The 24,055-nt window shown below is 44.2% G+C and overlaps 1 protein-coding gene across 2 annotated transcripts in view; it reads right to left on the bottom strand.

Annotated features, from left to right (window-relative positions):
- Positions 1 to 24,055, bottom strand: part of psd3l (pleckstrin and Sec7 domain containing 3, like) — a 92,636-nt gene that overhangs the window by 45,462 nt on the left and 23,119 nt on the right. For both annotated transcript variants that reach the window (XM_062554981.1, XM_062554982.1), the window contains 3 exons: positions 4,411 to 4,623; positions 867 to 947; positions 498 to 610 (listed from right to left, as the gene is read on the bottom strand). In XM_062554981.1, the coding sequence (XP_062410965.1) occupies positions 498 to 610; positions 867 to 947; positions 4,411 to 4,623 (407 nt within the window). The remainder of the gene's footprint in view (positions 1 to 497; positions 611 to 866; positions 948 to 4,410; positions 4,624 to 24,055) is intronic.

Genomic DNA, 24,055 nt, shown 5'->3' with positions numbered 1-24,055 from the left:
AAGCAGTGTTCTTGAAACAGCGCCCCCTAGTGTCAATCAGCAGGCTCCACTACCAAATAAAAATAGGAATATGCATGATGTCAATGGTGGCCTACAGGTGGAAGAACAAAGAGTGCTACACACAAAGTTGAAAGAGATAAAAACAAGTGGGCCGATTTCCCTTACATGGATTAAGCTTTAAGTCAAAAAAGGTTGTTCCACCACTCTTCTAAAACCATGTCTGGGGCTTCACAGGAGCATGTAGAGAATAGAGGATTCACCGGAGCACACAGAGATGGCTTTACATTTCTTTTATTTAGGTGCAGAGATATCGATTAAGCTTAGTCTTGGGAACCTTCTAAGAAGATCTCCTTTGAAAAAAACAAGCTTTTAGTCCAGGACTAGGCTAAAGCCAATGTACGGGACATCTGCCTGTTGTGTTCTGAATATCAATTTCCTATTGTCAGTCGGTGCAGAGGAGAAGGCTAAAACATGCAAGTAAAAAACATAAGCAGTACCTTGTGAGGCAATGATGGAGGGGTTACATTGATAGTACCTATTGGAGAAGTGGATCAAAACCCGCTCTCTTTCCTGGGTTTCACCCATTAGTGCAAAAGCTTTCAGAAAAGTTCTGTAGAAAAACATCAGAGTGAAGAGATCAGCATCAAAAGGGCTTGGCTTTTTATCCACACATTTATAAATATTTTGTGTGGAAGACAGTACAAGAAAAAATACCTCTGGCTCTGTAATGAAATGCTTGTTTCAACACCGTTTCCAAATTTCATTCAACCTTTTCATTTACAGACACATTTTACATGCATGCTTGCTTATATTTTACACCGGCCATTGCAAAAAGTCAATGACCCAGGTGGGACAGGTAGGCATACCTGAGAGATTGGTCCAATGTCATCCCTGTAAATTCAAAAAAAGTGAGGTACTCTTCGGCCACCATCTTGCTGAACTCATTACTGTGGGGGGAGAGAAAAACAAAACGGGACATTCAGCTCAGAGGCTTCGCAAAGACCACCACCGCACAACACGCCAGTGCAATAAGAAAGCACTTTAGGGAGAACTTGCACATAATAGACCCCCCCCCCCCCCCCCCACACACACACACACACACACACTTCCCAGGGGTCAAGGACCACTATATTTCTGTTTGCGTAAGGTCTCAGGATTCTGAGGATAACACCATTATATATATATATAATGCAGCAGGAACTCAACTGTGGCTGTCATTCATTCTCGGATCAAAAAAAAGAGAGGGTGAGAGACAGGAGGAGAGAGAAAAAAACGCTGTACAGAAAACGAATGAAAAAAAAAAAAGTTTATGTAGACACCCACGGCACCAATTCAGTCGCAACAAATGATGTTGGCACAGAGGAAGAATAGGCAATTGCTCTTGGCTGGACCTCCAGCTAATCGAGCTTACCAGAGAGGTAGGTGTGCGCAAGTGGGTGGATGTCACTTGCTGGCAGAGCCGGTCTCCTTGGTGACACACGGACCGTTACGCCTCCCATATAACTCAATACAAAAGCGGCACTTTGAATGTGAACCAGATTCTCCTACCACATCAATACATCACAAAAATATAGACTGTAGTTTGTCCTTCATTTTTGCGAGAAAGTGGGACTATTTCTCTCTTTCACTGCTTTCCTGAACATGTGTTCACTTATTTGTTAAACAAACCAGTATGGCTGCTGATTCCTTCTTTATTTCAAACTTCAATCTCAATCTATTGATAGTGATAGTTCCCTTTTTTTATTCTTTTCCAGACTTGGAAATTACTAAAAAATCAAATTCCATTCTTTTCCAGGTTTTATACACTGCGTAGGAACCCTGTACAATGCTACAGTAGCATGGACCTAATTACTTCCAGAATGGCTCCAGCAAACCACAGCTTTAAGGAAGAACACTGCTTAAGAGCCTAATGGAACGGAACAAAATGAAAACTACACCACTGAACTCCAGCCCTGAGCGGCTCGATGGATGAAGGGGGTGCATTGCAATTGACAAGTTTCTCATCAACGCTCCACTCGGCCCAGGCTACTGGCGAGGAGTCAACGGCACAGTAAATCCATCCGCCAGCACTTAATTCCTCCGGCCTCCAATCGAACGACAACCTTTTTCATCCTCGACGCAGCGCCCATTCGAGGTGGAGGAGAGGCGAGAGGAAAGGTGCAGGTCGGGAATGAGGAGTTTGTTCGTTGTTGCTGTTCTTTTTTTTACACAAAGCATTCGCTGGAAGTTATTTAAAAGCCTTGTACCAGGTGGGATGGTGAGACATTCCACTGCATTTAAAAGAAAAAAAAATGGGGGGGGTAACTACAGTAGGAGCTCTGAGACGCCCCTTTGGTTTCCACGGCGCTCTGAACGCGGCTGGGCTCGGAAGCTTCTCCCTTCATCCCTGGCTCACATGATGAGATCGATGGTGACTAGACTGGTGGAATGACCCGCTCTCAACGCGGGAGCTCTAACGAGGCCTGACACACCGCGTTGGCAGCCCAGTGCATCTCCACGAGTCTTTTTCTCCATGACAAGGGTTTCTCACCAGCCCACAGACTGAAGGGTGCTCTCAGAGGAAAGTAGTAAGTGTGTGTTTCTGCCTTGAACTCCTGGGCTTTACACACTGAATGGTGCATTTTTTAAGGGCTCTCTGTCTCTGTCTCCCCTCTCTCTCTCTCTCTCTCCCCCCCCTCACCTCTTTTCCCTCCTTTTCTTCTCTCGGCCGTCTAAAGATAGAAAACAGTGGGCTGCTGGAGGAAGGTAAGAAGCAGCGGCCCCTACTTCAAAAAGAAGCACTGCAATCCTTCTTAATGCTCCGGCAGCTTCCTACAGATGGGCAAGTTCACTTCAGGCTTCTAATGTGTGTGTGTGTATGTATGGTGTATGTGTGTGTGTGTGTGTGTGTGTGTGTGTGGTGTGTATATGGTGTGTGTGTGTGTATGGTGTATGTGTATGTATGGTGTATGTGTGTGTGTGTGTGTGTGTGTGTGTGTGGTGTGTATATGGTGTGTGTGTGTGTATGGTGTATGTGTGTGTGTGTGTGTGTGTGTGTGTGTGTGGTGTGTATATGTGTATATGGTGTGTGTGTGTGTGTGTGTGTGTGTGTGTGTGTGTGTATGGTGTATGTGTGTGTGTGTGTGTGTGTGTGTGTGTGTGTGTGTGTGTGTGTGGTGTGTATATGTGTATATGGTGTGTGTGTGTGTGTGTGTGTGTGTGTGTGTGTGTGTGTTGTATATTCCCAAGAGCCAGGGCTGGAGGAGGAGACGTGGACATTATAAATGAAGGGGAGAGATGTCTGTGGTCCCCACCCCAGGCCTGCTATCGTATCGCTGGACTGCAGCATTTAAGAGACGGGAAGCCAGAGAGAGCAGAGAGAGAGAGAGAGCGAGGGAGAGAGTGAGGGAGAGAGAGAGGAAGAGAGAGAAAGAGAGAGAGGGGGGGGGGGGATGAAAGAAAAATAGAAAGAAAAAAGAAAGAGAGAGAGAGAGAGAGAGTGGGGGAGAGAAAGGGGGAGAGGAAGAGAGAGAGAGAGAGAGAGAGAGAGAGAGAGGGAGGGAGAATGAAAGAAAAAAAGAAAGAAAGAGAATGCAATCACACCGACAAGTGGAAGTTATTCCATGTGGGTAAATTTGCTTAGGCTACATCACTTACGAACAGCAGTTAATAGCAGTAATAGTAATAGTGAGTTAGTAAATCCCCATTACTTTTATTGTGAGATTAAATGTACTCCTTCACAACAACACAACAAGGCATGACTATGTATGGATAGGTAAGACAAGGTCATTCCATATTTTGATAGTCTGCCTTTGATAATCCAACTGAGGTCTTTGTTATGAAGAGCTATCAAAAAATGTAAACAAACAACGTTATGCTGGTCTTTATTTCAGACTCAAATTAATTGTAGTATTAATTGTTACCCAAGGTCTCCTCTGCATGTTGTTCCTCATTTGTAAATGGCTCAGGCTAAAACCGTCTGCTAAGTGAATGAATGTGAATATATGTGTACCTCACTCCAGCTCTAGCCCTGTTAGTGTTCTCCCTAATACTATGCGATGGGAGCAAACATTAGCAATAAAATCCATTTCATTCCATTGTTGTATATTCCGGTGTCCTGACTGCAAGCGACATGAGCAACGCGATGCAACACAACATTTTGAGAGAACTTTTGTTGGATGCCCTGTTTCTATTTTCTTTCTGTCACTTGCATTGCTCTGCTATTTTGAATGAGAAATATGATGCAATAGAAGGGCATATTTAACAGATTCAGTGCAGACAGACATACAAGACAGTCACTCGCTTGGATCCTATTAGGACATGGAGGGTCTGAGGGGAATCCTAGATGGCACGCTGATGGCTCATCATTTGTTTTTTGTTTTGTTTGGTTTCTGTTTGCTTGTTTGTTCGTTTGGAGGCGTGCCCACTCACTTCTTGCCCAGGTGCTTGGCTACGTCCGAGCGGCGGAAGCCCTCCAAGTGGTAGAGCCGGCGTGCCAGGCGCCTGGCGGCCTCTTGGTCGCCGCGGTTGCCGCCGCTGCCGCCGCTGCTGTTGTGGAGCGCGTCGTTGCTGTCCTTCAGCCTCTCCGTGCTGCCCATGTCCGAGTCCCAGCCCGACAGCGCCTCCTTCAGGTCCGCATCGCTCCTGCAAGAAAAACAGCGACAACATTTATACACAATCAAATCTCTGTGGCACCCATTACACCCTAAAGGCATTACATTACAGCAAAATCCTATCCAGTCAAGAGAATGCTTCTTGAGCATTAAAAAGAGGATACTACAAATAGCACCAGTTTCAGATTTCAGCGGATAAACCCAGCTCATTTATTTGTGTGCCTAAAAAGCAAAATGCTGTGTATTATCCTGATGAGTTCAGTATGTCTAGTGACATTTGCATTCATCATCTGAATGACAGACTGGGAGGAAATATATTCATTTCCTTTATTGTTTATTTGATGCGAATCATTTCTAAATCGAGAGACTAAATTATTATGGGGATGTGAAAGATGGAACTGAAAAGTTCACAGGTCCAGTTTTTTCAACAGGTTGAATTCATCCTCTAACAACTTTTGTGTATACATAACAATAACTAACAAAAACGAGTTTTTACAAACACAGAGAAATGAAATGATAACATTTTGTAAATCACATCATTATTACATATTTCACTTCATCATACAACAGTCAATCACAACCCATACAGTAGCCTAATCTCTGGTTCCGTTTGTGCCAGGGACACCAAGGGCACGGATGACCAGCAGTGCTGTGTGGATATGTGTCCTGTCTGATGCGATGAAAGAGCACCAAATGACGCATAAAGACCAGCCATGGAGAATGCCTCGATAGAATTCTATGGATAGAATGAGTGAAGGTGTGATGTGTGTGTGTGTGTGTGTGTGTGTGTGTGTGTGTGTGTGAGAGAGAGAGAAGATAGAGGTAAAAAGAGAGGGAGGGAAAATGAAAGGCAAACAGAGGTACAGAGTGAGCCAGAGAGAGAGAGAGAGAGAGTTGTCACACAGCCAGTCACAGCTGTCTGAGTGCAGCTCCATCTTCCATTTTGTCTATGCAACTCAGCAGTGACAGAACTGAAATGACTTCAGCAGAGGAAGGATACGAGCTCTACTTCTCTTCACAATGTCCCAGTGCAACCGTGAGCAATTCATTAAATCATATTCTCACTGTGCTTATAGTGCTCTGTAAGTATCATCCCATAAAAAAAAACATGACTGATAGACAATCCAACCTATATGCGTTTTTGCCAATTAAAGACACAAACACATGACATACTTCAGCTCAACGTCTGTGATCAAATTCAAGTTTCTAGAGGCTGCATGGAATAATTGTAAAATCTGTCCTTGAAACTTGCTCATGCTTGTGTTGTTTCTCAAATCATTGTCAAGAGCAATGAAACATCTCACTAAACAGAGCAATACTTTAAGCTACAGTGCCACCTATTGACAGTCTTAGCAAATAACACATATTTGTGTCCTTCAGCAATTTAGACACTGCATTATTTGTTTATGGGGGGAAATGGAAAAGACTGTTGATGAAAATCTAGCATAGCTCTCAGCAATTCGATTGAAATGGAATTTGCATGGAAGTCGTGGGTGTGCACATAAAATATTCACAAAACCTCCAAGAATAACCATTTTGCATTCCTTCTTTTCTTGGACTGAACTGTGCTTGCACCTTTGCATTTTGCGTGAACCATTCAGATCGTCCCTGATAAAAATGCAAATCACCTCCACAGGAATGACTCACAAATGGACTGATCTTAATGGATGCCTCAACTATTACGCCCCCACAAGATGATAAGAGCGAGGATGCTGGACACGGAGAGAGGGGGGAGGACTACGGGGTGTAACTGAAGTACCAGGCCTGGACGGCGCCCGGAACCGCCCCGCCGACAAGGATTGAGAAATCCTCGGAGGGGTTCCATGCGGCGCTTGGCCCCGCTGATGACGAGGGGAGTTTGGAGCGAGACGTTTATTAGACACAAGCCCCTTCTCCCGCCCACGGACGTGTTATACTTGGAAAGCTCTCGTCTCGATCTCTACTTCACACCCTCTCTCCCAGTCACCCTCCTACTCATTTCTCTCAGACACACACACACACACACGCATGCACAAGAACCATACACATACACACACACACACACACACACACATACACATACACACACACAAATCACACACGTATACACAAACAATACACAAACCACACACATTCACACACACACACACACACACACACACACACACACACACACGCACACACACACACCCTACACTCATACAAACCCACACACCAACACAAACGACACATCGTTTTCTTCTCTGTGTCTGTGTCAAAGAGCCATAGGCAAAACTGATGGATGGATGATCTGTGAGGAGGTGAGTTTTAGCCAATGGAAAGGAAAGGGGAACCTCTCCACATGTCTTTATTCTCAGTATTTATTCATTTGTGACTCATCAAGCCACTGAAAGTCGTTGCCATACAGACAGCTTCGAAGAGCAGGAACAATGTATGTGCTCATAGGTGCTAAGGAAATAAAAGCTGTTTCAGTTCCTAAAACTCCACGAGTCGATGCAAATGCACACCCTTCCCAACATCAGACCACAGAATCTTTTCTGTGCATGCTGATGGTCTTGTACAGATATATGATGCACTATATGATATTTGCAAGACACGGCTGTGTGGGTTGTCAGCAATGATGGGTCAAGAAGATGTTTAACTTGTTGAGTGGGAAGGGGAGCAATTTATGTGAACCACTTGCCCGCTAAATGTCACTTAAGAGTCATTATCGGAAATGACTTTGGCATGTTGCTAGACTTCACCACAGGAACTAAAGTAGGGAGAGGCGTGGCGGTGTGGAGGTTATTGAAGAAATGTAAAATCCCATTTCTGTGAAACAAAAAGCTCACTCACACAGCAGGCTGTCATGCAAATGTCAGAACCAGGAGGCATTGTCTTTTCATGCACTCTGGCTGTTTCATGTTGATATTTCAGCTCACCTAAGTTTAGTCCAGTCTATGCAGTGGTAGAGGAATCATATAGAAAGTAGCTATCTATACCACAAGCAGCTTTCATTTCCTGCAAGGGCATGTAGGTATACCAGCGGGCATGGGCGAGTTCATCAATGCTATGTACTGCAAGATTCACAGAGGTGTAATTTTTAAGGGTTGAATGTCAAATTTGATTTATAATGTACAGGGCTTTACACTGTGCACATCCTACTCGTACTAGAGATCTCCCTTTAGTCTGAACAGCCAACAGGTTTAAAGCTTTATTTGGAACGCCAGGAAACACTTGAAATTATGGTCTGTGGTAATAAACAGTCAACTACTAAACCAGCAAACATGCATCGAATTTAAAAATAAAATGGAATATTTACTGGGACACCACATCCGTGAAGAGAAAGCCAGAAGAAGTACTACCTTCGAACTTCACTAAACTCCACTGGGCTCTGGCTAAGAAATCTTCTCACCTCTGACTAACGCGGCACAAAGTCAATTAATTAGCCGAGCCTCCTTCTGTAGCCGTCGTGCATGACTGAAAACACAAGACGTGGAGGAGTCTGGAGCCCTTCACGCGAGGGTGTACAAACATTTTAATCTGACATTAAGCATGTTCACACAAGGGGGAAAAACAATGAGCGTTAAAAGGGCCTCGGCCTACACATCTTGTTAGGCGCTAAGCTCCCCTGTTACCACCCAAGATGCCACAATCAGAGGGTTGGTGGTGGGTGGAGGGCTGGCCTAGGAGGATACAAGGGCAAAGAGTTCAAGAATGTCTAGAAAACTGCGTCCTGATGGCTCGTCTAGCACATTATTGTAGATGAAGCCGAGCGATACCACAGAGGCTTCTATGCTCATCAGGGGACATAAATATACGATAAGCAACTCACATCCTGTTCCACATATAGGCAGCAATGCAAGAGAGTGTTTCAGGCAAAGAGTGTGAGGGTTTTAGTGGATCATACTTCCTGTTTTAAACAGACAAAAACTAAATGCAAAGGACCTTGGCCTGGTACTTGTAGCTGTCTCCAGGGCCTAGATAATATGGGTGCATGTATCCAACAATATGTAAACAAAATAACAGAGACTCTTTGTCTAATAACCCATTTCATAACCCATAAATCATTTTATCTAACACATCTATTTTTCCTACACAGTGCTACTGTCCCTTGAATAGCAGCACGTCGCCTGATTTGTATACCACAACTGAGAAACCCAGAGAGTAGTGGATGCTCATGGCCTACAATACATCAACCAACAAGTATCAAGTGCTAATGACATGAAAGCTATGAACAAATGCTAAACTATCCTCCTTGCTTCATTCTGCTTCTTTCTCCACTAAAACAGACACTACACTACCCATCCTCTGGGGCAGCATCATTCCCAGCATTGATCAACCAGCATCCCACTGCAAGCAACAACAAAAAGCTTACTGGTCAAAGCGCAGTCCTACTGCCTCATCGTGATGCTGCCTCCATTTGATCCAGAACATTGTTCACATGAACAACACAGATCTCTCCCGACACGATACCCTTTTTTCTTACGTGTGTTTGATGTGAAGCACACACCGACGTCCGAGCGTGTCCAGCTGTCCCTCTCTTTCAACCCATTTCAATGCTCTTTGCTCCCACTGCATTCTCCAAAATTATACATCTCGCTCAGATGAAAAAAAAAAAAAAAAAAAAAAAAGAGACTTTCCCTGAAGTTAAACCGGGAGGAAAGGTTGAAGGGGGGAATTCAACTGTAACAGTACAATGGTGCAGACAGCAGAGAACCAGAGCAGACACACCCAGGTCCTAAAAATGTCTGTAAAATAGAATGGTCTTAGAAGATGAAAGGCATAGCGTCTGGGCAAGGTCCAGTCCCTGACTTCAGGCTTGGAAGTCCTCTTGCTGTGGTTTAATGCCCAGTATAACACAGGACCGTGGTGCTACCTCTGAGAATGCATTTGCATTTAAAACTGTGGCCTTCGTCTTCAGAGCAAGATGTATTGTTTTTCAAACATGCACATCTGGCAAAGGATTTCACATTCAAACCAAAGATTAGGGAGGGGGGGGGGAAAAGAAGAAAATCCACTAAAAGCATTCAAGCAAAACCTGACTGGATTAGTGAAGCTATTCTATATACCAACACACTGCCTGTCCCATATAGTCGGCTAAAGCATGGATCTTTCAGTACTTTTGAGGGGAAAGCAATTGTAAACACATCAGTGTTAAATACAAGCCTATAGTAAAGAAATACATGTAGCCTCTAGAGACAGCTTTAGCATCCTGTGCTTGGATTGAGCCCTACTCCGCTCAGGAACAGACAACATCGGTCAATTTTTTTGAAACCACAAAAAGCTTAACATTAACAGACGTTTCAGACCTCAAACATTATATGACAACAACCTGGGTCACTGTAGCCTATTAACATAAACCAAACACGTTACTTTGGATAACAAAGTGTAAGTGTGGAAACGCACGAGCAAACAGTGCACCTTGGCGTGCACCCATTGAGTTATAGCGTGCAATTACGTTAGGTTAGTGGTGGAACTGGAACTCAAACTGGGAAGTTCCTGACTGGAATCGAGCCGAAATAAATTAGAATCTGAGGCATAACGGGTCCTACGCCCAACAGTCTTGTACAATGCACTTCGTTTATGAGGGAAATGTTAGCTGAAGACCATTCAGGAAACAATGGATACATTCATGCAGCCCGTTACTCCAAGGTAACTGGTAGTCTGTTTAATGAGGGGAAACATTTCTAAACAAACAAAGCAATGCAGTCGCGTGTCATACCGCACAAAATCAAACATTTTCAAACATCACAACAACATTAAATCTAAAAGCCACAAGTTTGTTTACCTGCAATCCTTCATTCTACCGGTGGCGGTGGTCACAATCGCAAGACTTTCAAATCTTTCAAGATTCAAGTTATGCACGCTGACATTCTAGCGGTAAATAAGGGTTAAATATTGCGTGTGCTTCTAAAACAGTCTGGTCCGTTCGGTTAACACAGTATTCCGCATAATTCTGCATAGCGAGGTCGGGGGGCAAAACTTTGCTTTGTTGAGTCAATGCTCATCCCACTCCGTTCGTTGTGAAAAAGTGGAGGCATATCCCATGAACCCTTGCATCTAGCCTGAAAGTACCTAGAGCAGCTCCGCCGAGCAGAGGGACTTCAAAAGAGAAAGTTGTAACATCCTGACTCGCCGCTGGACTTCTCTACACAACTTCCCCCTTCACTTCTGCTCTGTAATGAATTGCAGATGGGTAAAGCGGACGTTTCCCGTTGCACGACAGAGGCGTGTCGACTGCAGAGCTCACACGTACAATAATGATGTTTTTTTGTTTTAAATTAATGGAATTAAATTATACTCATCTCCAGGGTGTTGCTAATGTAGGCTACCTCATTTTGACCACTTGGGGTAATTGCCAGAGAATGCACTCCGGCATAATTTCCTTGAACCTTTTAATGATTATTTCCTGACATCATCTAAGGGTTTCCAGTCTATCTGTGTTCCTTGTGACGCCCGATCAGCCTCGCACAACTAGGAAACGAACGTGGTCTCAAATTTAGTTTGTGATCAAATGCAGGGGCATCGGGTTGAGGTAGCCTACAGTAGGGGTTCTTGTCCGTTTCAACAGTTTCAGGGCCCCTTATTAAATATGAATAGCCAGGCAGCAAGACGGTATGGATTTTTTTATAGACTGCAGAGGGACATATTTCACGGGGTCCATAACTTAGCTACACCCACATTCACTGTATTGTATCAGTGTGTTACAATTTCTGTGAAAGTGGTTTGGGTCTTACACTCCTACTAATCTCTTTGTCAGAGGCCAACTCCACTCACACATGGAAATGCCCCTTAATGACTTTCTATGCCACTTTATCCTTTAACACGCTGGTTGTTGGGTTAGTTGGTTTCTCCCAACCATTAGTGGCACATCTCTAACACCAGAGGCTTAAGGGCTAAGACAGAGAAAAATACATAAGGGCAGACTACCAGGCCAGCCCTTACTGGGGCCAAGACAAACACACACACACACACACACACACACACACACACACTGAGGACTAGGAAACCAGTGTGTGGGGATGTGGTATGTGAGCTCACTCATTTAAGGTGCAGTGGAGTGCCTGCTCGGCACACCCCGTCCCTGCTCCCCACCACCCAGTCAGGAGACCACAGGCAGACCGCAACGATGCTGTTTGGATTTTCTGGGGGCCCGGTAGGGAGTGTCCACGATCCAGCTGCATAAACAAAATCTCCTGTCACTGGTGTCTGGTCTCGAAAGAAGAAGCAGCAGTCTGAGACTGAAGGGACACCCCCAAAAATGGTGTTATGTGCATGTGTGTGTGTGTGTGTGTGTGTGTGTGTGTGTGTGTGTGAGAGAGAGAGAGTTACACAGACACTCCCTCTCTCTCTCTCTCTGACTGTGCCTGGTTTACACCAGGTTGCTATATTTCACTGGCATCCTCCTTACCACAGGGTAGGTGGTACTTCAAGACTTTGGCCAGGATAGGGGTGGGGGTCTAAGGCAGAGGTATAATAAAGATAGCATTATAGGAGGGTAAGGGGGACCCTACGAACGTTTCGGGCAGAGCCCTTCTTCAGCGTGTAATGGCGATCATATACAAGGTCATATACAAGACCATAGGCAAGTCCATAGGCAATGCCATCACACTTTTTGAAAGGTGGTGGGTCATGACTAGCTGCCCATGGGAAGATGTTCTGGGGATTAAGTCCAGCAAAGGAAAGTGTCCCACCCACGAACATATGTCTGTTTATTTTGATGAGTAACCCTTGTCAATGCGGCCCCTGGCAATGATTTGCGAGACAGGGATCAATATTTTATTTTATTTGTTAAATGCTATGAGAGCGTATTCCTCATCTAGTGCCCATAGTTTGCCTAACTGTCATACTGCATGCATGCATTCTCTCTTTTTCTCTCTCTTTCACCCTCTCTCTGAAAATGTATGGATAATATATGACATGACAGTAATCATCAGTCATTTGCATGGAATTACCATAATGTCAATTCTTAGTGACTGAGTCAAAAGATTGTATGGGTAATGGATGGATGGACCAATAAATCATATGATCACTGCATACAATCACTACTGACTGGACAGCTTGGAAGATTGAATTGAAACTCTGCGGCTTAGTCACCTCTCGGGCACCACTGAGCAGTGTGTTGATGGTGGCTTTGAGTTAAATACAGACCTGTTCTATGATGATTTAAGACATGAACACATGCTGCATTCTATCTTTACAACTGAAAAAGAGAACTAATCAGAAACAGGAACAATGACAACATAAAACAAAACTGAAAAAAGGTCTCTAAACCAGACTCTTGAGGCCCCTCACTTGATTAAATGCCATGAAGACCCACAATTGTTTGTCCAATTTAAATGACTAACATAACATTGAATGAGGTTTGTGATCAAAAGAATGTTCTTTCAACAAAGCTCTCCTCGGGGGAGTGAAATTTGGCTTTGCGGGCTGAAGTAAGCTTGCAAGAGGTTTCTCTTTCAAATTGAACATTCAAATACAACAAACATGACACAAGAATTCAACATTGCATAATTTGGAATACCACAGAAAATCACTCTTCTTTGATGAAATCATAATTCACAATGAGCTTTCTTTGTCCTTCAATCTTTCTTCGTTTTTTTTTTTCAGTCTAGTTTCAAACATCTCAGTATGGAGTTCCCCCAAAAGTTTCAGCACATTTAGTTATATTAACAGCCACACCCACATGGCCAAGTGGACAGACATTACTTGTTTAATCGCTTCCCTGTACACGGAACTGCATGTTCATTTGTCTAACGCACTCCTGTCCTGTCCAGGACACAGCTATTAACAAAGTCCACTCAAGAGGTAGACTACTGCAAGGTAAGAAAAGAGAGCAGAGGGGTAGAGAGATCACAACTCATTTCACATTTAGTACATTTGTGAAGTAGATCATTACAACATTCCAAATCTCTTTTATAGTGAACAACTCTGAATGTTAAATGAAGCTGTAAGACTCCAAAATGCAGTGCAACTATTATGTGTGCAGTAGACAATTATGTGGGTCTGGCTGGTCAGGCTAGTAGACAATGGTAACCATCCAACAATGCTTATGAAACTATCAAGTTTGCATAATTCAGTTCTTGATTTAGCCTCTCTGTCGAAGTAATTCTTTACTCATATAGTCATACTTCTGCGGTTTTCATTGACAAAATTCCTTTAAAACATTTGAAGTGCTACATGAAAACATACTGAATACTGATCCACTCCCTTAAAAACCCACTGATCCACTTAAGAACATCTGACTGAATTAGCACATCACTCTAGGGAGTTTGTATTGAATCTGGCCACATTAACCAAGCAGTCACCAAGACAATGAGATCTGGAGATCTGGACATCTGTCCTCAAAGAGCTTTTCCTCCTTCCTTCCTTTCCACGAGAGCTAACTTGTCCTATGGATCATTTTTAAAAAGCTAAAATATTGCATGTGTCTTTCCCTTATACCTTTTCAGACAAAAACGACAGAACTAAGCTAGCATTTTTCAACATTACTGTAGCTGCCACAGATAGATAGATAGATAGATAGATAGATAGATAGACACAGTGCTACGTTCGGCTCTCTGTTCCCGAGACACTTCTTTGTCTTCCCCTCACTTTGTCTCCTCTTTTTTCTTTCGCTCCTTTAGACGGGAAAATGAATCGCTGTGATGACTAGCTGTGCAAAAATGCAACACCCGTACTCTTCTCCACCCCCCAAGATCATTTCCAACCCCACTTCTTCTCACCAGCTCCAGCGCTAAGCACACTGGTGGTGACCTCAGAACCTCCCAAGGATTCTTTGGGACGACTGGGTGTGTCAAACTAGCACTAAACGCCAAAAAAGAAAAACAAAAATTACAGCAGGAGAAAACTATTCTGAAATGAAATCCCCCCCTTTTCCTAATACTTGTGGCATTTCAGCGCTCACGCCTTCCTTTGTGTGAGATGTTTTTTTATGAGGCAGCATGTGCGAGAGTCTGCTGATGCCGCTCACTCCGTCTGCCCATCTCAAGGACGCCTAACTGTTTTTTTATTATTATTTTTATTAAATGCGATCAATCACACAAAAGCGGTGCCGGCCGTGAAGCTCTGCAGAAGCCATTAGCCTTGAGGGGAGAGAGAGAGGAGGGGAGAGAGGAGGTGGAGGAGAGGGCAGGCACCGGGAGCTGTGACTCAGAGCCTGGCAGCACTGCGCCTCAGCAGACCCCAGGCACACACGCATTTCACACACACACACACACACACATATGCATTACAGACACACACACACACACACACTACACTCAAACATATAAATTTATCTCACGTACACACACGCAGGAACATACTCTCACACACACTGACACACACACACACTCACACACACAGGGGTGCATGAACACACCCTCACACATGTGCGTCTATACAGTACACACAGGCACATGCATAGAGAAACACACAGCCCTCTGCAACGTGTGTGTGGGGGTGTCCAAAGAGCACTCCGGTCCAAGCCCACCCTGGCGGTCCCGCTCCCGGCTCCGCACACTCTCCCGTGGGTAAGGTCAGGAGCAGAGCACACAGCCTAGCAGGGCACGCCGACCAATCCCGGGCCAATAGCCCCACCATCCGACTCCGACTGACTGCACAAACACACTCTGCTCTGCTCTGCTCGGCTTTCCGCTGAGAGTGACTCAGCACTCTCCTCCTAGCTCTGGCTCTCTCAGTCAACGTGACCAGACGGCAGCGAGCAGGACTGTAAGCTCACGCATGGTAGTGCACTTTCAATTCTTCACACACACACTGACGTTTCTAGGACCATAGACACTAACCATCTGCCATACTGTATATCAAAAATCTGTTAAACGTTAGGTTAGATGATATGAAGATCAATGCAGTCCTATGGGTGTAGAGCTATTAAGAAGTTCTCTTTGTGCTTTTTGGAAAAGGGCTGGGTCTCCCTCTGGTCTACCGCCTACTTGAGGCAACAATGTTTCTTTGTTTACAGATGATATTAAACAAAATCTTTTAAGCGATGAAATGTTTCATTTTCCATCCTCAGTGGAACCTTTGATTCGCGCACACTTTTACGGTAACTATGTCACAACCAAAAAAAGTCAGTCAAAACAGATTAATCACACAGTCAAAACAGTGCTATGTCGCTATGGCCTACAGGACAACTTTAACACCAGACAATATGGTTCACTGGAGTCACACCGGAACACACCCCCCCCCCCAAAAACACATATGTCTGCCACAGATCATTATCATTTCGCTGACAGCATAGTCATCCTTCTGTCAAACAAGGAACATTTTAGTTCCTCAAACAGTTACCATACAGTGAGGAGCACATGTATTTGATACCCTGCTAAAACAGGAATATAAAATCATCATTTGACAATTGATCTTAATGCCTTAACTCAAAAAATTAGTACAAATCAAACCGCCAAGGACACCAATTTTCTTTGTGATTGAAGAATGTATCGTAAATAGATAAATGTTTTCCTTAAATGCTAGGGGAAGGAAGTATTTGACCCCCTATGTAACCCTATGGGAATTTAACACATAGGGTTAACATAGGGGCAGGCAGATTTTTATTTTTAAAGGCCAGCTATTTCATGGATCTAGGATATTATGCATCCCGATAAATTTCCCTTGGCCTTTGAAATTAAAATAGCCCCACATCATCACATACCCTTCACCATAGCTAGAGATTGGCATGGTGCTTTTTCCAGTAGGCCTATTAGCCTGTTTGATTTGCATTGAGCTCAATGAGCATCAAACAGGCTAATAGGCCTACTGGAAAAAGCACCATGCCAATCTCTAGCTATGGTAAAGGGTATGTAATGATGTGGGGCTATCTTAATTCCAACGGCCAAGGGAACTTTATCAGGATGCATAATATCCTGAATCCATAAAATAGCTGGCCTTAAAAAATAAAAATCTGCCCGCCCCTATGTTAACCCTATGTGTTGAATTCCCATAGGGTTACATTGGGGGTCAAATACTTACTTCCCCCTAGCATTTAGGAAGAACATTTATTTATTTACGAAACATTCTTCCATCACAAAGAAAATTGGCGTACTTAGCGGTTTTATTTTTACTCAATTTTTGAATTAAGACATTAAGATCAATTGTCAAATGACGATTTTATATTCCTCTTTTTAGGCAACTTTAGCATGGTATCAAATACATTTTCTCCTCACTGTATATATGATTCTCCTTAACAAGACTTCTAATTAAAGCAGCTTCACTCTTGCCTGTGGCAAACTGAGTGTAGTCACGGGTTTCATAAAACGAGATTACAACCAGGCTTTCCTGGCACGTCACCACCCTCTGTACGAACACTCCTTCTAGTCATTCCCCACCATCTCTAAACCAACAGCTAATTTAGCGATGAAGCCAGGCCCTGACAGCTAAACCACAGGGCAACCATACGCAGCGCCTCGGTAATCTCTAACTGGGCTCTCCAACAACAGGCTATGGCATGTCGATTCGGCCAAGAGCAAGAAACGGCACCAGACAGCCCAAGTCTACACGGTGGTCCTTCAGCAGCGTGTAAGATCTCTGGGCACTGATGCTGTGGCTTTCGTGTTGTTTGGTCTTGTGGCGTGCCCTTGCGTTTGAGAAACTAGCTTTCGTCACAGTCGTGAAATACAGAAAAAAAAAAAAATCCGCAACATATGTTCCTTTGACAATATTGTCTCGCCCCAAAACACTGTATAAAGATTGAGGTATTGAAAGACAAAAACGCATATCTGAAATGATCTGATAATGTATCACTTTCTGCAGGCTTTCTTCTGACATGGCAGTGAAAGTTGTCCTTGGCTGTGGCTTAGACTCAGGCTGGCATGAGCGTGGCGGGCATCGTGACTGGGGGCCGTGCGGCGTGGCGTGGCGCAGCGCGTCGCGGCAGACGTCTGGCACGGCGCTGCCTCTGCTGACTCACACCTCTGGCACCGAAACGGCACCGGCGCCGCTTCTAATCCACCGAGCCAGGAAGTGACATGATCGCCCGACAGCGTAAGCAGCCACACAACTGGGAACTGTCAGTCTCGCTGTGGGTCACGTGACGGGTACATCACGGCTGTCGATAAAATGCGGCGTCCCGCCCTCGGAGTCACTGCACACACAGCGGGCAAGCTGCCGCGTGTGAGAACTCAAGCTGATGCTTATAAATCTGGTCGCCATCTCTGACCTTCTAGGGAAGGATGAAGGACACACACAAACACACAACACACCCCAGACACACACACAATACAGAGCTATACAGCATGCATCATTTCCTATTTCACCTTTCCTTATAATGTGATCAGGAGAAAACACTGCAGCAAGGCCCCATATGTGTGAGTATCTTATCTTAAATATGTCACCATATTTGGTTGCAGTAAGAGGAGACTAAGGCTCTACTCTGAGCACACAACTGAATTTGAAGACTTTCAAACTGAATTTACATGCGGATCAAATGTATGCTTAGTTAAGTACTTCAAAATGTCTATGCACACTTGTTTTCTTCTGCAGAAGAACTGGTGGTCTGTTTCACCTGACTGCTAAGACTAACCAGATTACATTACCACACACACACACACACACACACACACACACACAGAGAGAGAGTGGGACAGGAGATTGAGAACTGAAAGCCCTGGAGGATTTTTTTACTGCCTGGTTAATTTATGTACTGCAATCAAACAGTGCGGGGAAAGCATGAGAGAAACGGCCGGCCGCGATCATTTGCATTCTGACCACGAAAGCCTTTCAAAGTAATGCACATAGAATCACTAATCACTGGGGCGAAAGCAGAGCATGTGACATCATGCTGTGGCATTGGGCTTCTCTCGCGTGTGCTATCGCACAGATAGCTTATCCAGTTATGCTGTAAGCCATCTACGATGTACAGTATGTGTGCTTGTATAATACACACTCACTTTGTTTTTGCTTTCATAAATAAGTCAGGGGCTAAAAGCTTTTTTTGTTTTTTGTCCTCAACATAAGTTATGACTCTAAAACAATATCTTACAAGCAGCACTACATCAGCCGGGGTTAAAGCGCTTATGTGCCGGGGGAAGAGAGTACACAGAGGCACAGGGTATACCGGCCGGTGTTTCTCAATTCATTAGGCTCTACGTCATAGTCCTGCTTCCTGCTGGATTAAAGAACAGCCCACTTGTGCTGCAAGCAGGGGTGAGGAGCGCAGAGAATGCAGGGCTGGAATAAGACCGGCTGCCACAGCGAAAAAACAACACACTCCCTGCCCTACCTCGGCAACCTTCACTGGGCTGGCTTTTTTTTTCTCTCTCTTTCTAAAGCAAGGACGCATGTGATGAGGCAGTGCTGGAGAGACTGTGAGAGTGCCTGTGTCTGTGTGGGTGTGTGTGTGTGTGTGCGCGTGTGTGTGTGAGTGAAAGTGACTGCTGCAGTGCTCTGTCTCTCCCTAGCTCACACACACAGACACAGAGATACAGGAACACACACACACGCACACACACACACACACGCACACACTCAGAGCGGAGACGAGGAAGAGAAGACGGGAGAAACCTGACTGACTGCCCGCACTGCCTGCCTCGCCGGCTCGCATCCTCTACTGACTGCCATCGTCATGACGATAAACGAGCGTGTCATGCAAAGCTGAAGGTCGCGACTTACTGGATGGAGGCGCGGCGCTCGGCTTCGGATAGGCCGGGCTCGGAGAAGCATCCCGACACAAAGGAGCCCATAGGAGAAGCCTCCGCTCACGAGGGGGGCCAGGGGGGAGGAGGAGGAGGAGGACGAGGAAGAGGAGGAGGAGCAGGAGGACGAGAAAAAAAAAGAAGGAAAAGAAAAAAGAAAAAGGGGAAAAAAGTCCTAGCTTGATAAAGTCTTTAGCTCTCTCCTTTCGCCATGTGACTGACGGCGTCCCCCCGGTGACTGATTTGACCTACATGAAGAGCAGGAGTCCCCTGAATCTGAGGAAGATGATGATGAGCAGGTGGAGGTGGAGGAGGAGGAGGAGGAGGAAGACCAAGGGCGGCAATTTGTTCCCCGGGAAGCCGGCCGGCAGAGCTCAGGTACGCGGCAGCGCTGGGTCTTTATTTTCTGCTTAATCATGAGGACGGGACTGGAGACGGGGCGGGCGGCCAGGAGCGAGTGGGAGCGAGGGAGGGAAGAGAGGGAGAGGGAGAGGGAGAGCGCGGGGAGCCGTTCCTGTCAGGCCGCACAGCACAGCACAGCATAGCGCCTGGGATCTGGTTGGGACGAGAGAGGAGGAGAGGAGGAGGAGGAGGAGGAGGAGGAGGAGGAGGAGGAGGGATGGGGGGGGAGCAAAACAGAAGGAGGGAAGGGAGAGGGAGGAAAAAACAAAACAACAACAGCGACAAGGCTCCTGCCTCGCGCTCCATCTGCGACAGGGCAACAGAGGGCTGCTGGAAGCTTACAGACACACACATACACACACACGCACACACACACACACACACACACACACACACACACACACACACACACACATACACACATACAGACACTCATGTAAGCAGCGGTAGATGAGATGGAAAGAGTGAATGGACAAGTGTCAGTGAGAACGTGAATGAGTGTTGGTTATTGTGTGTGTGTGTTTGTTTGTGTGTGTGTGTAGGCTATAGTGTATCGTTGTGTGTGTATGTGTTTCTGAGAGAGAGTGAGACAAAGAGAAAAGAAAGAGAATTAATGTGTGCATGCATTTGTGTGCATGAGAAAGTGAATGAGGGAGAGTTTGTATGTGTGTGTGTGTGTGTGCAAGTGTGTGTATGTGTATGTGTATGTGTATGTGTATATGTGTATATATATATATATGCGTGTGTGTATGTGTATGTGTATGTGTGTGTGTGTGTGTGAGATGTCAGATGGGATTTATCTGCGTGTTGGTCTCACATGTATAAGAGCGGAGGGGAGTCATGTGAGTGTTTGCAGCAGCACTGCTGGGAGGTTTAGTAGGGCTATAAATAACACCGCACTAAATATCCTCTGATCGGACCTGTCAAAAGCATCATAACACAGGCGGCTCCTCAGCCGGTCATACCTCGCATTTCAATGAGAGGCTTCTCCATTCATCTGACAAGAGAAAGGTATGCTGGCACGTCAGATGGAATAGTGGAAGAGTTTTCAGGTAGAGCATAAAAAATCATGTTTGTCATGCAACTGACTGAGCAAAGCTTTCAAATATATTTGGTATTTTTATAGTATCAGTTGAAGTACTTGGAGTGGTTGGTGTGTGTTTTTGTGCACTTGCACCCTGTCTAGCAGCATGAGATTCATGTTATCCTCGTTAGAAAGAATAGTGACTGACTGACTGACAATTCAAACCACTAAACATACTTCTATTTTTCTAAATAGTCAATCAGTGAACAGTACGTGTTTGACCTTAATAAAATATTTTTGATGTGATGTTTTATGTACGTTTTCTACTTTATCATGACATAGTCTAAATAGGCTCAGCACAAGAACATGATGATCCAGACCACAAAAGGTGGTCAGGTCCACTTAAAACTACATTTCCATTTTCATTTAATCCAGATAGGAGGGGGAAAAAAGGTGGGTAAAATATTACAGTGACTGACTGTGCAGGGAAACTTTTTGAAAAAAAACAAACATTTTAATATATCTAAATGTTCTTTGTCAGCTTATGCCTTAGCTCACCTCACAAGATGTTCATGAGCAAGCACACTGAATAGTGAAAGTGAACCCCCATACAGACTTGTGGTAGTCTTATAGGGGGCTTTGGGCCTGCACCCCTGGTAAGAAAGAGAGCTTTGTGCTCCTAGCAAGGAGCCTGCACCGTCTATGACCCAACCTCAGCAGGCCATAATATGCTCAAGAATTTCCTGCAGTCTAACAAAACCTCTGAAAGGCAAACACTTTCAGCGAGCAGCTTTGCCTACCCACCCACCCAGGCCGTTACTGCTGCTTAAGTTCACACACCCGCTATGCTGAGCTGCTACAACCACTCTCCCTATTCTAATCCACTATCAATTTTGTATACATTATGTATACATCATGTTTGTTTGCATCATGTACATTCGTTGCACGCAGTCTGCATGTATATCCTGTTTTTGCGTAGGACCTTATCTGCCTTCTCGGATTCTTTTCTCCCCCTCTCCTCAGTTTTCCTCTCCCTCCGACCGGCCCCAAGGAGACGAGCCTCTCCATGAGCTCAAAGTCTCTTCCCTCATCCTTGTCGCCTCTTTGTGCTTGTTCTAAAGGTCTGAGGTTTTAGGCTCTGTGAAGAGCGTAGAGACACTTTCAATTGTTTTGGCACAATGTAAACAAAGTTATAATAAAGTTTCATTTGAATTCAAATTCAGACCAGATGTAATTTATGGCTAAAAGACTAGATCCTAAGATGTAGGGGGGGGGGAGACGACTCATAAAAGTAATCTTACTTGAAGTTGTCAATGCTCTAATAATAATTTATGCATCTTACACGCTCAACATCTTTTCAAAGCCTTTTTGTGACTTCTTCGAGACACTTTTCGATGACATTCAGTCACAACATAATTATAAGCAGAAGTTAATTATACTATTCTTTCTGCCTCCTGCAAAAAGTCAATACTACGTGAATGATAGTAATATGCAAGCAAAGAGCGAGGCCTGATTCTTACCCCACCTGCTCACCTCATTGTCTGCTTCTATCTTGCATTTGCTTTCAAGTCAGGTACCAACATCCATTATTCACAAAGGGAGGAAGTGACATAGCGGGAAACTAAACATGGCAGCTACAACACTGAGCAATGGGAACACTCTATTGGAGACACCATTAGAGTGATCATCCATTACCGCTCTGGTCTAGACAGTACCCTGAAAGGGCCTAAACATAAACACCATACTGCGATATAGTTGAGTATGTAGACTTTATAACTTTGCTAAAAAGACAATTACAATGAATGACAATTTGTGATGACAGAGTGAATGCGTACAAAAGGTGATATTTTTGATAATACTACTGACGTGGACAAACACTTTTCAATAACATGTAGGCTAACTACGCTACAAGGATTAGCCCATTCCATCTGAAATCAGAAACGCTGGGGATGAATCTGTTAATGAAAACATCCTGTTGAGCGTCCCACACAGAGACTAGTTAATATGAAACACAGATCAATGTGATCAGGTCAATGTTAACAGGTCCACTGATCATCATAATGTCAAAAAGACAAATGCTCTAAAATGGTTACTGAAATTAAGTATTTTTTAATGAGTGAAGATGTTCATGGTTGTATTACCACAAGATTGGAAAGCTAAGGTAAATCAAACCCTTTTAAAAAGATATTAAACTTCATGTAATTTTTATGAACTTTAATCTAACATCTTGATAAAGATGTTACACATTTTGGCCAGCAGAGGACACCACCAACCATAGGAAATTCAAACACCTCAGAAGGTGGTTAGCTTTAAAGCAGGGACGCCAGTCCTTCTGATTGTGGTAATTCCTTCATGACCATTTTATCTTAGTCTAATTTGAGATGGAATGACCCATGACTAATTTTCGTAAACAAGAAAGTGAATTCAGTGCAATGGATATGGCTACTTTAAGTGCATGAAATAATATCACAAAATATATGTATGTTCTTGTAAATTAGTATCATTACACAGCGTGACATACTAGGCTACTTCAGGCCTCAGAAAACTACTTTTGACCTTTCCAAGTGCATTCATGCTTTGCATCACTAATGATCAGCACAAAGAATACATAGAGGGAGGATACACAACATGAGGACAGAAGTTACAGGCTACTAAAAAGTGTATAATCTCCAAAAAATATGCAGAGTTCATACTGCAAGGGTCATGTGAATTCATGTAACAGATGGCTAAGCTTACAGTGAGTCTGGTCAGCTGAAGCGGGCTACAATTTCACCAGAGTTATGTGAGACAAGCTAAATCTGACGTTATAAACACATTATTAGTGTGCCAAAAGCCAACAGACCAAGGCTGCCTGTTTCAAAACAGGACTTACTAACATGTTGTGGCACGGAAAAAAAAAAGAAGGAAAAAAAAATCAGGATATCCAAGTCAAACTCATTTGAGGACTTCAGTTCTCCCTTTCAGTTCATCAATCATTCCTCCATTCAGCATTGTTTGAATAGATCAAGGACCATTTCCCGTATGGACGACTTCCTTTTACCTTCTAGCTCAAGTTATGCGAATACAGTGAACTCAGTACACTCGTTCACTGAGTGATGAGTCAAGGCAACCGTGAACACTCTCAGCTTGCTCACATTACAAGTGCAACACTCCTTCACTCCACTAGGGGGCAACATACAACAAAACATATCAAGACAACTTCATCATCAACACACCCAACAACAAGGGATTCATATTTTTTTCACTAATAAAGCACTGGTCATATCTATTTCTTCAATATTAAAGGGATAGCTAACTCTTGTTATTTGAGCACAAGACATTCACACTGGCTTGTTTTCAATGTTGATTTTAGTGTTATATGTTAACCAAAAAGGGCCTGCTTCCAGTACTTGGACGATGTCCTAATCCTAGACTAAAAGGGGACTTCAATGAAGATCTCCATTGAAAAA

Source organism: Sardina pilchardus, chromosome 14, assembly GCF_963854185.1.
Source record: "Sardina pilchardus chromosome 14, fSarPil1.1, whole genome shotgun sequence".
Taxonomy (NCBI): domain Eukaryota; kingdom Metazoa; phylum Chordata; class Actinopteri; order Clupeiformes; family Clupeidae; genus Sardina; species Sardina pilchardus.
Note: the sequence above shows the minus strand (reverse complement) of the source record. Positions and strands in the feature narration are given on the sequence as shown.